The sequence below is a fragment of the Scyliorhinus canicula genome, chromosome 12, assembly GCF_902713615.1.
Source record: "Scyliorhinus canicula chromosome 12, sScyCan1.1, whole genome shotgun sequence".
Classification (NCBI taxonomy): Eukaryota; Metazoa; Chordata; class Chondrichthyes; order Carcharhiniformes; family Scyliorhinidae; genus Scyliorhinus; species Scyliorhinus canicula.
The window spans coordinates 12331027-12349332 of NC_052157.1; the positions used below are offsets into that span (position 1 = coordinate 12331027).

The 18306-nt window shown below is 45.2% G+C and overlaps 1 protein-coding gene across 1 annotated transcript in view; it reads right to left on the bottom strand.

Annotated features, from left to right (window-relative positions):
* LOC119974459 (A-kinase anchor protein 13-like) overlaps positions 1-18306 on the bottom strand; it is a 293182-nt gene that overhangs the window by 146798 nt on the left and 128078 nt on the right. Inside the window, 1 exon segment of the mRNA XM_038813369.1 lies at positions 11500-11630. Within this exon segment, the coding sequence (XP_038669297.1) occupies positions 11500-11630 (131 nt within the window).

Below are 18306 nucleotides of genomic sequence, written 5' to 3' on the forward strand. Positions count from 1 at the left end.
TATTGAACTTCTTAAGCAGTGCACACAGTTCGCTGTGGGTTTGACACTCTACTAATCTAAGCATGCTTACTATAACTAACTAGACCAGACTAGCTCTGAGCCACGTGTAGAAGGTGCTAACTGATACATACACCCTGACTGTCGCTACAGTTGTACCAGTGGAAAGAGGAGTTTTTCAGAGGAGATGCCCAATAGAACTCTTGGTTTTAGAGGCAGATTTTAAGAGGACGGAATTTCAGAGCATTGGGGTTGATACAGCCGAGGGCCTGGCTGCCAACAGGAGGGTGATGGAAGGAGGAGATTCAGAAGAATTTTCAGTGAGTAGGGAGTGGAGAGGAAAGGGAAGGAGGAAGGGCTTGTAGCTACAAAGCTCAACAGGATAGAAATGGGAAGATTTCACGGTGAGGGTTTGAACATGAAGATGAGCATTTTGAATTTAATGTTGGGGATGAGAAGCCAATGGAAATCAGCAAGGTCAGAGGTGATAGGTTGACAAGGCAACGGAGGGGCTGTAGAGCCTTGGATGAGCTGATGTTCTAAACGATTGAGAATGGGAGAATGAGCAGGAGGACTGATCGAGTGTGGAGGTGAAAATGGAACGGATAAGGGTTTCAACAGCAGATTGTTCAAGGAAGGGGTACAGACTTCTGATATTACTGAGCTAATAGTGAAGAGTCACAGTAATGGAGAGGACACAGGCTCGAAAGCTGAGTCCGATACTGAACAGAAAGCCAGAAAGCCAAGAGGAGAAATGGAATGGTGGTGAGGGAGCGGAAGACAATATTATCCCATTTGTATATTGAATGTGCTTCCAACAGAATATAGTTATATTAAATTTAATAATAACAATCTTTATTAGTGTCTCAAGTAGGCTTAAATTAATACTGCAATGAAGTTACTGAGAAAATCCCCTGGTCGCCACATTCCGGCACCTGTTCGGGTACACAGAGGGAGAATTCAGAATGTCCAATTCACCCAACAAGCATGTCTTTCGGGACTTGTGGGAGGGAACCGGAGCACCCGGAGGAAACCCACACAGACACGGGGAGACCATGCAGACTCCGCACAGACAGTGACCCAAGCCGGGAACCCTGGCGCTGTGAAGCAACAGTGCTGGCCACTGTGCTGCCATGTCACCCATGAGTCACTCGACTTCTTTCATAATTAGATGGAATATTTTGAGATTTAACAAAGAGGTTTCTCAATAATTATCTTTCTTTTTCCACTGAACCAACTAATGATGGTGCAATGTATTGAATGTAGAGTCTTATTTGGGAGTTCACTGTCCAGCTGGGGCCCTTCTCAGATTCAAAGAGATTAAGATTGCGGAAGGCTGCACACGACAGTTAACATTTAAAAGCTCAGTCTGGCTGGCCTTGCCTCCCTTCTTCCTATGGCTACAATAATAGGCCAGTGGCAGACTTGGCTCTTAGGTCTATGCTCCATGGCCTCCCAGACGCTGAGCTGCAACATAAGTGGGTTAGCAAAACAGCAATCCATGGACATCTTGCAAGTCTGCCAGTACCACAATTTGATTCTATTATTGCAACCTGATTTATATGCACATATGGCTGTTATTAGCATTATCCTCCCCCCAACATCCTGGCTTGTTCTAAAACTAGCAACTGGAACAATAAGTCACTTTAATGCATCAATTCAGATTACACAAAAATAATAATTCCTGTATTTATAGCACTCTCCTACATATATCAATTACTTTTTGGAATACATTTGCTGTTATTTGGTAGCAAATGGCCTACGCAAACAGACACAAATTCATTTTTTTGGGAGCATTGATTAAGGAGGACATCAGTAGAATTATCTGCTTTTATTGCAAAATAGTGCTATGGGAGCTTCGAGTAAAAATACTACTTCTTTTCCTTCCGTGGACAGACGAAGAACAAGGTCAGCAGGTGCACGGGAGCACCATCAAGTTCCTTTCCAAGTAACGTAAAATATGTTGATGCTCCTTCATAATCACTGGGTCAAAATCCTTGAACTCCCTGCCCACCAGCACTGTGGGAGTGCCTATACAGTACCTTGCTGCAGTTGAAGCAAGGGGATCACTAGCACCATCTCATGGGCAATTAGAGTACGGCAATAGCAGTGAGGCCCACATCCCATGAATGAATAAAAACAGAAATAGATCCCCAAACTAAATGGACCTTTTAAAAAATTATTTCATGTGGGCGTCACTGACAAGGCCAGCATCAGTTGCCCATCCCTAATTGCCCTTGAACTGAGTGATTAGCTCAGGCACTTCAGGAGGGCAATTGACTCTCTTCACCCACATTGCTGTGGGTCTCGAGTCACATGTAGGCCAGACCAAGCAAGTACAAAAGGATTTTCCCCCACTAAAAGAACCAGATGGGTTGTTTAACACCTTTACAGAGGGAAGTAGACCTTGGAAAATAGGAGACAGGTTTAGATTAAGGATCTGGATCGGCGCAGGCTGGGAGGGCCGAAGGGCCTGTTCCTGTGCTGTAATTTTCTTTGTTCTCTTTGTTCTTTAATACAGGTCATGGTCACCATTTCGGAAGCTACTTTTCAAACTTCTGTGTGCTTAGTGAATTTAAATTCCACCTGCGGCAGTGGTGGGATTTGAACACGTTAGCATGGGCCTCTGGATTATGAGTCCAGTGACATTACCATGACACCATTTTTCTCCCAGCCTCTGGGTAAGTCTCTCATTCCAAAGCTGCACGGTATCACAGCGGTTAGCACTGTTGCTTCACAGCGCCAGGGTCCCACGTTCGATTCCCGGCTTAGGTCACTGACTGTGCAGAGTCTGCACGTTCTCCCCGTGTCTGTGTGGGTTTCCTCCAGGTGCTCCGGTTTCCTCTCACAGCCCAAAGATGTGCAGGTTAGGTGGATTGGCCATGCTAAATTGACCTTAATGTCCAATTAAAAGATTAGGTGGGGTTACTGGGTTACAGGGATAGGGTGACGGCGTGGGCTTAGGTAGGGTGCTCTTTCCAAGGGCCAATGCAGACTCGATGTGCCGAATTGTCTCCTTCTGCGCTTTAAATTCTATGATTCAAAGGTGCATGTTGAGGTACAGAACAAGGGATTAGAGAGGGGCTGAAGGCTCACTCCTCTCGTACCACATGAAGCCCTGGTTATGGGGCAGACAGATAAACAGACAGAGAATTCCACTCCACATCCAGCTATTAAAGTCATTGCAACCCAAGTTAAGGAAGAGAGGCTAAGTCATTCTCCTGGTACTTGTAACGTTCCCCTCTCAGCAAGCAGCTTTATCTTGAACAATTAGAATTTGTTTTTGCTTTTATTGCCAAACAATTGCACACATTTAAAAAAAAAAATCTGGTTTGCTGTCTGTTGATTATCCAGGCCACATGACCAAAACATCCGTAAACACTTGGGCCAATGGAGATCCGTTCAAGGTGACCCGATTCAGAATAATTAAAATGCAAGAGTTGGAAGCTGCCAGTGAAGGAAGAAACTGCAATATGCCAAAATATAACCATCAGTTTAACATTTACTTTAGTTAATTTTGATGCTTACGATCCTAACCTGGTCAATATTGAAATAATAACCTGGGTTTGCTATTCTGTAACATTTAATATCTTGCATATTTCAATAAAGTGAACTATTTTAAAAAAGATTTCAATGCTTAAAACTTTTCTAATCTTTTTCCTCTTTCACCTGCTACTTCAGGCCAGTCTTGCTGCTCTTTCCTGTGTACCTTAGCATACTTAAAAACACCGGCTAAGCTTTTTTAACTAGCTCATCAGCTCGCAAAATGGGCGGCATGGTGGCGCGGTGGTTAGCACTGCTGCCTACAGCACTGAGGACCCGGGTTCGATCCCGGGTCACTGTCTGTATGGAGTTTGCACATTCTCTCCGTGTCTGCGTGGGTTTCACCCACACAAACCAAAGATGCACAGGGTAGGTGGATTGGGCACACCAAATTGCCTCTTCATTGGAAAAAAAATAATTGGTTACTCTAAATTTAAACAAAAAAAATTACCTCGCAAAAGTGCTTCAGATTGGTAATCCCCTTCAGATGCAATGCAGCAAATGTGGGAACAATGTTCAGCACTGCATGGTCCCACATGCAGCCATGAGATGACCAGTCTGGGCGGCACGGCAGCACAGTGGTTAGCAAAGCTCCAGGGTCCCAGGTTCGATTCCCGGCTTGGGTCACTGTCTGTGTGGAGTCCGCACGTTCTCCACGTGTCTGCGTGGTTTTCCTCCCACAAATCCTGAAAGATGTGCTGTTAGGTGAATTGGACATTCTGAATTCTCCCTCTGTGTACCCGAATAGGCGCCGGAGTGTGGCGACTAGGGGCTTTTCACAGTAACCTCACTGCGGTGTTAATGTATGACCAGTCACCCTATTGTTGGACAGCATTGTGGGCCGGGCATGCTGGCCAAGATTCCGGGAACAACACCCTGTTCCTTTTCAAAACAGACTGCAACAGAGTCAGGTTGACCCACATCACAAAGTATTAGCATAACGTCTATAGATTTTAGACAAAATTCAACCTGGTTCATTTTTGACATCAGAGCCACTGTTCCCCACCCCACGAGGCAGGTGCATCACCACAATGAATTCCTCTGCTTACAAACCTCAAAGGCAGGAGCAGAACAGATAGGCAGGGACTCTCACCCATCCAAAGCCATAAACTCTCACGATGGAGCACTCTCTTCGAAATACACTGAAGTGTTAGGCTGCATAATGTGTCATAATTATAAGGAAAGGTAAATGCTACATTTACAAAACAAATTAAAAGCATCATGACAATGACAATTCCTTCAGATATTTGTTTCATGATGTTTTCCATGACCGGGCCAATTTTCATTGATTTGGCATTACTCTTCTCCTCATTAGTACCAGGACTGAAGATTGGTTCGAGCTTCCTGTTGGAAAGGTAGCAGAAAATGGGAAGATGGGGCATGGCTTGATTCTTAGAAGTACGGTTCAACCTACAACCTTCAGACTCACAGGTACTGGGGAGCTCCATAGTTCTCATTGTGGGTGTTGATATGAGAGTTATTCATTTGGAGAGCTCTTATTACTTGAATAAGAATAATAATCTTTATTGTCACAAGTAGGCTTACATTAACACTTTAATGAAGTCACTGTGAAAAAACCCTAGTCACCACATTCCAGCGCCTGTTTGGGTAGAATTCAGAATGTCCACATTACCTAACAGCAATTCTTTCTGGACTTGTGGGAAGAAACCGAAGCACCCGGAGGAAACCCACGCAGACACAAGGAGAGCGTGCAAGCACTGTACAGACAGTGACCCAAACCGGGAATCGAACCTGGGGCCCCAGCGCTGTGAAGCAACAGTGCTAACCACTATGCTGTTGTGCTGAGACAAAGTCCTTGGCTCTCTCTGTAAAGTTCTGCTTCAAGGGTGTGTACACCAGTTTACCAATCCCGACTGACAAACTGTAGGCTTCACCTTTCCATGGGTCTACCGAGATGTAGGAATCAGATTTAACAAGGAAAACATAGTTGTGAACCGAACAACTGAAGTGCCAATCAACAAATATTTCAGGTTGTGATGTACGTGCCCCAATCTTTTAAAAAAAAATCTAAACCTCGCCTTCTCATCAATCCCTGTTAACTCAAAATTTTATTGTTTCTTGAAATAATTTGTCCAGTTGGTTTCAGTCATCTTCCCTGGTAACTTATTGTATAAACTATTGCCTTTTGGGTGAAAAGGTTCTGCCAGAGTTTCCTGACAATGTACTGTTAAGGTGAATATTGTGAATACAGTCTGCACCATGTTCCTTCTGTTAGTGTAACACCTGCATTTTCAGCCTACTATTTAAAGTAATTTACCAATAATTGACCAATATCACCAACTTTGAAAATGAAAACATTGAGTTTTAATTTTTTTAAAATGTTTTGAACATGTAACTAACTATCGGTTTGAAACAAAGCCTCATGTTCATTAAGTCAACTCTTTAAAGTGGTAACATCAGTTGTGTGGGTAGGCCCCAACAGGAGCAATCATTGAACAGTGGGCTTATTGTTTGCAAACTTCAATTAGCGTGTTAGCTATTTTACTTCAGTTACTTCGGTCTTTTTGAAAAGTAGATCAAATTGTGGTGATGCTAGGGACCGGTGGGCTATCTCTGTCCACTGTTGGCCAAACTTAATGTTCTGCCCACGACTAATTTAATAAACGGAATGATGCAGACAGGACAGAATTACAGGTCTATAGAAAGGTCTGTGCTGGTTTAGCACAGTGGGCTAAACAGCTGGCTTGTAATGCAGAACAATGCAGCACGGGTTCAATTCCCATACCGGCCTCCCCAAACAGGCGCCGGAATGTGGCGACTAGGGGCTTTTCACAGTAACTTCATTGAAGCCTACTTGTGACAATAAGCGATTATTATTAATAAACTGTTTTATAACATAGTTAAGCTAGACTCCATTCAATTCTAACAAAATTATTGACTTTTCCCAATCTCTAAAAATTTGTATTCTTATATATAACAGGACAGTACAGTACGCTACACACAGGACATGTAATCTCATAAAGGGCCGAGACACCAAGATACCCAACAAGCGCCACCTACATGCATCAGATGAAATAGTTAAAATTTAATATAACTAAGGAATGAGAAAATGATCACAGTTCAAGCTTTATTCTTGCTGTCATCTTTGTTGCAAACCTTCAATAAATTATCTTGCATCTTTGCTACACCGTTTAGTGCATACACATTTTCTGGGCAACACGATGTAGTTTGCAGTCGTAGTATAAATTTCATCTCATGCATTACCTTCAGCCTATCCTTGTGCATTATCCGAACACTCTACCTGCATGTCAGGCTGCATTTGTGTAGCCTTTCAGATGACAGGCTGTCAGCTTACATTTGACCCTCTAAGCAACCATTTCTAGCCCATGCACAAACTCAACCAACTTGCGCATTACCACAATAATGCATGATGCCATGTGTGGGTGATGCCACAGGCCGTACTGATCCCACAAATTAGGCAAAGCTTGCATGTTGCCCTAATACAATGAGCTGCCACCTACTCACCACAATGCACCTATCCTAACTACCCACTAGAACCTCTGAAGGTTACAGTCCCTCTTCCTTTCCCCCCCCGATGTAGTTTATTTGCAGACTTTGCTCATTCATCCCCAATATTATTAACATAACCCAGACTTTAAGGGGAAACACGGTGGCGCAGTGGGTTAGCCCTGCTACCTCACGGCGCTGAGGTCCCTGGTTCGATCCCGGCTCTGGGTCACTGTCCGTGTGGAGTTTACACATTCTCCCCATGTTTGCGTGGGTTTCGCCCCCACAAACCAAAAGATATGCAGACTGGGTGAATTGGCCACAATAAATTGCCCCTTAATTGGAAAAAATGAATTGGGTACTCGAAATTTATTTTAAAAAAATAACCCAGACTTTAAAGACAGTGGGTGGTAGCTGGTCGTGCAAGACATGGCAGAGAGGGGGAGATGGCAGAGAGGGAAGAGGAGGATGAATATGCAGATTTCAAAAGGAAGTGGGCGGCATGGCGGTGCAGTGGTTAGCACTGCTGCCTCATGGCACCGAAGACCCCGGTTCAATCCCGACCCCGGGTCACTGTCCGTGTGCAGTTTGCACGTTCTCCCTGTGTCTGCGTGGGTTTCACCCCCACAACCCAAAGATGTGCAGGGTAGGTGGATTGGCCACGCTAAATTGCCCCTTAATTGGAACAAAATAACTGGGTACTCTAAATTTATTTTAAAAACTTAAGATGAGTTGAAAGCGAAGCTAAGTGAGAAGGAATTGTAGACGTGGAAACGACCAACCAGATCTCCAAAAATAGACTGATCATTTTCATTTTAAGACCATTTACCAAGCGACTGCAAACTTTTAAAATTAACTGTTGACTTCAATTCCAGTTTGTAAGCGTGTCTGTGACCAGAAAAGATTCCCAGCTGAATCTTATTTTAATAAGCCAGGCAGTAGTCCAATGTGGTTCAAGATTAACTTTTGTATAACTTCGAATATGACGATTCCGTTTTTTCTTTTTAGTTTTGTTTAGGATAAATCGTTAATATCAAAGTAGTTAATGGGACCATGGGAAAGTACCAAGAACTGTCCTTTCCCAAATCCATAAATGCAGACAACAGACACTAGAGTTAGAGGAGGCAGCCCAAACTTTATAGGCCATCGAGACCCAAAGCTCACAGACTGGATGCTTGCAACTTAGAGCCATTTTAATTCTATACCTGTTTAAATTGCGAGGCTTGTGTTTTAAAGCAAACACTTGTTTGAAGGGCATTCACATTTTTCTAAGCATACAGCAGCTAGCAGTTGATGGACTTTGACACAGCAAACCTTTCCGCAAACAGACAGTTCGCCTTAAACTAATCAAGTCAAAATGTACCTTTTATTTTTTTAAAAACTAGCCTTCAGTCTTTCCGTACGGCGAGGACTGAAGGAACTTTCTAAATTCAGCTACATTATTCACAATTTAGGATTCTTACCTTCGATTTTTTTCCTCTCCCTAGTTCATGCATTGACTCCCAGTTGTACCTCAGATACTACCTCCACTACTGAGCTGAACTGAACAGGTCAAACACAAAAGAAGAGCAAACACCGTTTTTAACCCATGGGGAGCCCCTGACCTCTGCGGAGTAAATTTCCAATAATAATGCACCCGAGACGCCATAGGCAGGGCATAGGAACCCGCAAGTTCGTGCATCACAGTTAATGAAAATAATTAATGCCCAGCTGATTAAGGCAGATATGCTCGAACTATTTACTAAGTGGGCGCAGGATACTGAGCCATGTGTGAAGGCAAAAGGCTGCTACTTAGCCAGCGAAAGTCGAGCAGTAAACAAAGATGATATCACCAAGATCATTCACTGCAGTGTTTTGCATCAGCTTGCCACCAATGCTCACGCTAACCACACCCTACAGCAGGTGTTAACCAGCAGTTCTGGAACTCCATCAGGCTCACTAAGGACACGTGCCGGACTCCAAGCCTTTTTGATAGCAATTAAGTGGCTTCTTTCATTCCTAAAACATTTAACACTGTACTCGTGGGAAAATATCACTTTGTTTACAATTATCTTTGCAAAATCTGTCGCTATAGCAATGTGGCTCTTTTGAGATATTGCATTTTTGACTAAACTTTAAAAAATGGCTCTTTGTATTCTAACACCCAATACGGCCAAATATCCTGATCCCTGGCTGAAAGTGAAAATCGCTTTATTGTCACGAGTAGGCTTCAATGAAGTTACTGTGAAAAGCCCCTAGTCGCCACATTTCGGCGCCTGTCCGGGGAGGCTGGAACGGGAAGTCAAAAGGCAGACAAAAAAAATGTGAACTTAGAGAATAGAATCATAGAATAGTTACAGCACAGAAGCAGGCCACTTCACTCATCGTATCCATGCTGATTCTCTAAGAGCAACGCAGCCAGTCCCACCCACCCACCTTGTCCCTGCAGTGTTACGCCACCCTGGGCAAATGCACGGTCAATTCCAGCCCCATGTGCTCCGGAGTCACAACACAAGTGAATTAACCAATAATTCTTATTAAAAATTCCCAAAGTCTTTGATCCTCGGCTGCCCAATAATTATTATTAATAATAATGTCTTTATTGTCACAAGTAGGCTTACATTAACACTGCAATAAAGTTACTGTGAAAAGCCCCTAGTCGCCACACTCTGGCCCCTGTTCGGGTACACGGAGGGAGAAGTTAGAATGTCCAAATTACCTAACAGCACGTCTTTCGGGACTTGTGGGAGGAAAGCGGAGTGCCCGGAGGAACCCCACACGGACACGGGGAGAACGTGCAGACTCCGTACAGACAGTGACCCAAGCTGGAAATCGAACCCGGGACCCTGGAGCTATGAAGCAACAGTGCTAGATGGAATGTGGTACGCTGTCCCTCTGCTGCAAAACTAATCTGTACACGGAATGTGGCGACTAGGGGCTTTTCACAGTAACTTCATTTGAAGCCTACTCGTGACAATAAGCGACTTTCAATTTCACAACAAGTTAATGTACCGATAAGCTGCAGTTAAATAGCACTGGAACCATGGCCTACATTCCTTCCAAGTTCATGTTGAACGTTATCTCTCGAGAGGATAGGTGTTTCTCTGACTTTGGTACTAAAATTGTTGCACAGTTAATTGAGAGGAGAAATGCCTGCTTCAGGAGATGGTCAGACTCACGCCGGAAGACATGATAGGGTGCAAGATAACCTTTTTCCAGCAGTTTACTGAGACACTTCTGCGAACAGCCTACACTCGGTTTCCATTTGTACCTTTAATTACAGATGTAGGACACGATTTAACCAAATGAGAACAATATCCCATAGCGCGTTTAGCCATGTGTTTCTTGCAGTGCCGTGAAACACAAGGCGATGAACGTGACACCGGCTATATACGGGGCTTCAGACGTGAACGTGCAGCCGAGGCCACACTCGCCGAAACTCCTCAGTACAGCGAGAGATCGGGACATGACCCCCTACCCCAACTCTTTGTAAGGGGGTCCCCGCATCCCCACTCACCTGCGCAGGGCACCCCCCCTCCCCCTAGCCTGATCAACGGCGTGCAGAAAATTCCAGCTTGGCAGTGCCCCTGCCAGTGCCACCTGGGCATCTTGGCAGTGCCAGGCTGGCACCCAGGTGGCACGCCCAAGGTGGCAAGGTGACCGGGTGACACAAGCAGTGCCACGGTGCTACCCTGCCCGGATGGCATATTAGAGTAAGACTAGCTGTCCCGCTCCAATATGCAGATTTGCCAAGTGTTCCCACCCATAATGCATCTCGCGAGGCATGGAAAGCGTGGATGATCCCGGGAGTGGAGTCTCCCATCATTTACCAGCCACATTGTGCTGCAGCGCGCTGCTTTCCGGGCGCAGTGTGGCCAGTAGGTCGCACCCATCGAGTACCATGTGCCAAAAATTCTAACATACAAGCGGGGCTGGGCGTGGATTAGGTTTATCGCTACCCTGTTCCCTCCTTTTGAGCTGCTATCACAGCATAAAGAAATAGAATAGCAGTGCTTCCTCACACTCATTACTGCAAGCGAAACTCTTCTATGAAGGTTAAAGAGCTATCTTACTGATGCAAGCAACAATCACATTCATTTCAGTAACATCCTTCATGTAGCAAAATGTCCCAAGGTGTTCACAGGAGCACTTCCAAACCAAATATGACTCCGAGCTACAGACAGATGGTAGTACAGGTAATCGAATAAAGTAAGGTCAAGGGGGCAGGTTATAAGGAGCAACTTAAAGGAGGAGAGAAAGTCAAGGATCCAGAGAGAGATTTAGGGATAGAATTTCAGAGTTTAAAACCCAGGTAATTGAAGGCATGATTGCCAACGGTGGGAGATGAAAGTAAAGGAACATTTGTTAACATTAAAACCATGCTTGTCTCGCTTAAGAATGATTCATAAGAGAATATTCAAAGGTCAGAGGAGGAAGAGGAAGAATTAAAACATACATCACTGTAGTGACAGCGACCACAAGGAAAATCAATAGCAAAATACTTCTTCTTACCTTCATGAACAGGTCAGCAGTCGCGGTGGTCCCATCGCTGAGCCTTCCATCTGAATGGCACAAAGGATCTCCAGTCACAGGCACCGATGACGTACACGCAACCAATTGTTGCTCGGACAAGCGGCCATATTCTGCGAAATAGAAAACAGTGGCCATTAACAATTGTTAATTGAACCCCGTGTCTCGCCATGCAAATCGTGCCACCTGTGAGGTTTCACAACCACAACGCGGCCATTTCCAAACAAACTTCCAAATCCCCAGTGCTTTAACCTTGGAAAGAACAGCAAAACCTCCAATGGCCACCATCTTGAAGGGGGCAACCCGGGAGGATGATGGGAATTGGCAGATATTTGAGAGCTTCCACAGTTTGATCTATGGCACCGTAACTCTCCCCCGCAAATAAACAAAGAAAAATATCACGACAGTCACAAAAGAACAAACAATCGTGCATTTATAAGTGTTAGCCATGGCTCAGTTGGCAATACTCTCGTCTGAGTCACAAGGTCCCACAGGAGTCCCATTCCAGGGCTTGAGCAAGACTGACACTGGTGCAATAATGAGCGAGTGCCACCTTTCTGAGGAAATAGGAAGCCGAAACCCCACCTACCTGCTCAGGTGGAGATGAAAGATATCACTGCAATATTTTAAAGAAGAGCACAGGAGTTATCCCCAGTGTCTTGAACAGTATTTTATCTCCCATTTAACATTGCAAAAATATTATTTGGTCATTATCTCATTGGTGGGTGTGGGAATTTTCTGCGCGCAAATTGGCTGCCGCATTCCTACATTTCAACAGTGAGCACACGTCAAATATACTTGATTGCTGACAGACCAGCAGCACAGTTCGATTCCCGTACCAGCCTCCCCGGACAGGCGCCGGAATGTGGCGACTAGGGGCTTTTCACAGTAACTTCATTGAAGCCTGCGCGTGACAATAAGCGATTTCTATTTTCATTTCATTTCGATTGGCTGCAAGGTGCTTCGAGACATCCAGTGGTCATGAAAAGTATCATATAAATGCAAGTCTTATATCGTACATTCCCCTAATCTCAGGATGTCCCAAGCAAATCAGTCCCAGTTACTGCTGTAATATAAGAAACACAGCAGTTTAGGAATAAGTGAGGCTATTAGTCAAGAAAGAGTAGGTTGGTGATCCCAACCCTGTACTTGAAAATCCCATAATCTCCGAGGGAAAGGATGCTAAAAAGAACCCTCCGCTTTTATTAAGCTATCTTAACATGGATGCTCTGTGTGCTTACTAGTTTGATGAAAACACATTTGATCTGTTTCAATAACATACTCTGTAATTACCTTGATGGAATTATGAGGTGGGGGGGGATGATATGGACGGGGAATTAATAAGAAAGACATTAAAACGATTAGAATACTCGTCTGTAGATATGGATTGGGATAGGGTGTGTGGTGGGGTACAAATGACCCTCTTTGCTCTGCCTACCCCCACAGTGAAGAATAGAAACACTATACAAACTTGCATTTCAAGAATGTTCTTAACTGCAACCCAATGCAAAGCCCACACCCTTCCCTTGAGCAGTATATTTTTTCCCAAACCAACTTCCAAGAATTTATTTGATCTTCGAATACAAGAGGTTGGAATTTTCTGGAAGAAAAACTGGGTGTGGGCTGTTTAGCACAGGGCTAAATCGCTGGCTTTTCAAGCAGGCCAGCAGCACGGTTCGATTCCCGTAACAGCCTCCCCAAACAGGCGCCAGAATGTGGCGACTAGGGGCTTTTCACAGTAACTTCATTTGAAGCCTACTCGTGACAATAAGCGATTTTCATTTCATTTCCTATATTACAAGTTCATAAACATTTTCAAAGACAAATAGAAATGACAGCTCCACCCCATGGGTCAGCCCTCAAGAGGTAAACAGGTCCTCACCTACCAATCAGAATGATACACTGGTTTGTTTTACTGCATTCCCTCATTACGCTCCACTCCTAAATTTCAACACACACCCTGGGCTCTAATTCCACTGCAGGGTCGAGTGAGTTCCACATTGTTAAATATTAAACCCAAGGTCTGTCTGCCTGTTCCTGAATCATGGGAGACCTTAAAGAACCTGCCGTACTATTCAAAGGGGTGTCTTCTGCAAGTGCTCAGGCTGATTTCTCTTTCAACTATCAATTAAAGACAGACTAACAGGCCATTTTAATCTCTTTTATAGTCTGAGAGATCTTGGTGCGTGCAAAGTGGCGACTGCATTTAAATCAACAATGACAGCACTTCTTAAAGCAACTAGTTGGTCATAAATCACACGCATACATCCTGAGGGTTGTGATTGAATGTACCATAATTGAAAAGAGTTTGCTTCATTTGATATTTTATTACATTACCCTCGGGTTAGATCAGGAAACAGATTAAAAGCACATCAAATGGGCCACCTTTTTGAAAGGGTGCAGGATGCAGAATTTAATTCTAACGGGAGGTCGCTCTGCATGAAGACTATGGCCCAGCCCTTTTCCACAGCAGCTTTCTCTAATCTTTGAACTGCCATTCAACTGCTAAACCCTAGCAAAACTGCACAATTGCTAAATGAGCAGTTATGAGCGAAGCTGTGGAAACCCAAGTGACATAACTATGGAAAATGTGCCGCAGAGGTCTGACAGCACTGCCCGCATGCTGCTTGTTTGGATAATGCACTCACCGCCCTGAGGAAGAACACTACCCAGTTGTGTGTTACAGGAGGAAGCGAGACTCTGATTCACAGCTTTTAAACTTGGCCGAGTGAGACTCGGGGCACTCTGTTCGTCAGAGGACTGCCAAGCTCAGTTGCTTCTGACTTTCTATCCCTGGTCGAATAGATTGTGCAGAGAGGGAAGGTGTGTGCGGCATTGAAAAGGTACGCAGGTACCAAGAGTGAAATCTGACCAACGATTGGCTTCAGCATCAAGAGCGACCGACGATGCCCGTCCCCTCAAAGACAGACACCTCAGAGCATTTAGGTCACGACGCTACAACATTCAAAGCTAGCAAAAGGCGACTTTCAAGTTTCTGAAAAAGCTGACAGCTGCCAAAAAGCAATTCCCAAAAATCATTTTGCTGCTGCTTTCTGACATTGCTAAATGTTGAGCAACGGTTTAGCCTAAAGCCAGCGGTCAATAGAAAAACTGAAGAAAATAAAATGCCTCAATGATTGCATTGAAAAATCTTTATAATGGATATTTAATTGGTAAACATGTAAATGCAACTTTTTCTCCACAGGAAACAGTTGTGCAGAATTATAGTCCATGAATATTCGAATGCGAGGCATCCGCAGGAGACACCAAAATCGTGGATGCAACCTTCATAAAATACCTGAGGGGCAACTGGAAATGATAAAAACATCTTCTGACAAAAAGAATGAACAGCTCATAGAGCGCATGCTGAGTATTTAATGATAGTTCCAAAGTTAATATCAACATCCTGGACGTAACCATTGATCAGAAACTGAACTGGTCTAGCCATATAAATACTGTGGCTACCAGGGCAGGTCAGAGGCCAAGAATCCTGCAGCCTAAGGAGAAACTCACCTCCTGACTCCCCAAAGCCTGTCCACCATCTACAAGGCACAAGTCAGGAGTGCAACGGAATACTCTTCACTTGCCTGGATGAGTGCAGCTCCAACAACACTCAAGAAGCTCGACACCATCCAGGGCAAAGCAGCCCCCGGTTGATTTGCACCCATTTCACAAATATTCAACTCTCCATCACCGACGCACAGCGGCAGCTGTGTGTACCATCTACAAGATGCACTGCAGGAACTCACCAAGTCTCCTTCGGCAGCACCTTTCAAATCCACGACCATCACTGTCTAGAAGGGCAAGAGTAGCAGATACCTGGAAACCCCGCTACCTGGAGGTTCCCCTCCAAGCCACTCACCACCCTGACTTGGAAATATATCGGCCGTTCCTTCACCATCACTGGGGCAAAATCCTGGAACTCCCTCCCTAACAGCACTGCGGGTGTGCCTACACCTCAAGGGACTGCAGCGGTTCAAGAAGGCAGCTCACCACCATCTTCAGGGAAACTAGGGACAATCAAAGCTGGCCTAGCCAGCGACGCCCACATCCCCTAAATGAATAAACAAAAAAAATGTCTTTGGTTGGTGGGAGGTGGTGAAAGGTACAGGTAAGAGTTCATTCTCCTATAGTATAGGGTTCAAAGTGGGAAAATGTAATACAAACAAACATTTTCACTACCTGAATAGGGGGGGTGCTACATTTCTTACCATTTACTCAAGTACTGACTAAAAGGCAACTGTTTTCCTTAACTCGTGTTATATGACCCAGGAAACAAAATGATGAATTTTGGTAAGCACAGCTCCTTCGAAGTTCGTATATAGAATTGGCACAGTTTCCATTGCAATCAACGTTCCAAAAAGATGACAGACAGACGGAGACACAGACAAATAAATTGCCTCTTTAATTTAATTTCCCCCCAGGCATTCTGTACCTGACGGAGAGAGGGTGGGTGGTCACAGCTTATTCCAGACATTCTACTCGAGAGTTATTTACCTTAAAGCTGAAGCTCGTGCTTTAGTTCACTGATTGTACAGGTGGAAACTGGGAAAGACCATCTGTTCCTTCCAGCTTAATTTTTCCTGAAGATTCTCCAAGTGTGAGGCTGTTTTGGATGTACAGGTGATGGGGTTTACCACCTATCCAGTTGCCGTGTGAACGGTCTCGTGTCCCACACGTGTAGTCACAGAGCAGGTTTCACACTAAACTATCAGGAAAGGATCAACAGGTTGGGTCTCTTTATTCTTGAAAAATACAAAAAAAAAAGAGTGACCCAATAGAGATATTTAAAATTATGAAAGGCTTTGACAGAGGGAATGGTTCCTCTTATGGGGAACAGCAGAACTAAAGGCCATCGATAGAAGATTCCCTCTTCATGTACCATGCCCCAAGGGGTCGTTGGGGACCATGGGCAGCACGGTAGCATAGTGGTTAGCACAGTTGCTTCACAGCTCCAGTGCCCCAGGTTCGATTGTCGGCTTGGGTCACTGTGCGGAGTCTGCACATTCTACCCGTCTGCACGTGGGTTTCTTCCGGGTGCTCCGGTTTCCTCCCACAGTTAGGTGGATTGGCCATGGCAAATTGCCCTCGGTGTCCAAAATTGCCCTTAGTTCTGGGTGGGGTGACTGGGTTATGGGAATAGGGTGGAGGTGGGCTTGGGTAGGGTGCTCTTTCCAAGAGCCGGTGCAGACTCGATGGGCCGAATGGCCTCCTTCTATATTGTAAATTCTATTTTAAAAAAAAAAAGATTCTATGTCAATCTTGCTCTGGAGGCATGGACAGTCACCATAAAATCCAATAGGAATTCAGAAGAAACTTCTCTACCCAAAGAGTGGGGAGAATGTGGAACTCGCTACCGCAGGGAATGGTTGAAGTATAGATGCATTCAGTGTGAAGCTAGATAAGCAGATGAGGCAGAATAGAATACAGGGTTGCCACGATTAATTTAGATGAGAAAAGGTGGGAGGGGGCTCGGGTGGAACTTCGGCCTCGACTGGTTAGGCCAACCGACCTGGAAGTATGCACGTTATATCTCACAAAAGGTCATCTTTTTGTGCGATACCAAAGAATGTAAAGAGCAGCAAAGTACTGCAGATGATGGAAATCAGAATAAAAAATAGAAAATGCTGGAGACATTCAGCATGGTCAGGCAACACTGTCAATTGACTCGCACAGTTATCCCTGCTTAACCTCTCCAGAGATGTTGTCCGACCCGCTATCTCCAGCATCCTCAAGCTTCATTCTATAGAACGCACACAAAAAGCTACAGGAATCTGAAAAATAAATTCCATTCAAAAGATTACAGAAATCAATATTCTACTTGTTGGAGTCATAAAAAATTATTCCTGTCACAAACGGACATAGTCGAGATCGGGATCTGATGCAAAAGAAAAGAGGCACTAGATGAATATTTATCATGAGGCCTCGGATTATTTTACCCTGAAATGGGCGACTAAGAGATGGCTTCACATATAGCTGAGACTCTATGGGTAACTTTCTTGTCTCCCATTAGAGACTATGGGCGGGATTCTCCCAACGGGCGGCTAAGTGACGACGCCGGAGTAAAAACGGGAGTGTTTTACTCCGGCGTCGGCGCCCGTTCTGAAGCCCACGGGGGGCTAGGACGGCGCCCCGTTTCCCCGGCCACGCGGTGGCCTTCTTCCACGCGGCAGCCCCGACGGAGGAAAGGAGGCCAGGGGTCAGAGAGGCCGGCCTGCCAATCGATGGGCCCCAATCGCGAGCCAGGCCACTACGGAGGCCCCCCCCACCCCAGCCGCACCCGGACCCTTCCATGCCTAGGTCCCGTTGGCTCAGAGGATGTTAGAATGGCGCCAGCGGGACTCGGCTTATTGTTGATGGCCGCTCGGCCCATCCGGGCCGGAGAGTCGGCGCATACCCCGACCGGCGCCGTGCCGACCCTGCTTCTCCGCATCGCGGAGAATTGCGTCCCAGTGTCGGGGGCGATTCGCGCGGCGCTGATTCTCTGACCTGGCAGCGGGTCAGAGATTTCCGCCCCATATGTTCATGGCCATTCGAAGGATTCCAGAACAAACACTTTGTCTGACACTCCAGTGCAGTATCTGAGACAGTGCTGCACTGTCAGAGATGCTAATGTTCAGCTGAGACCTTGAAACAAGGCCGTCTGTTACCTCCTGTGGCTATAAATGAACACATGGCACCATTTCAAAGAAGGGGAAGGGGTTAATCCAGGTTCCCCGGCTAATATCCATCGCTCGGCATCACCAGAAACAGATCATCTCGTTCTTGTCACACTGTGGTTTATGAGAG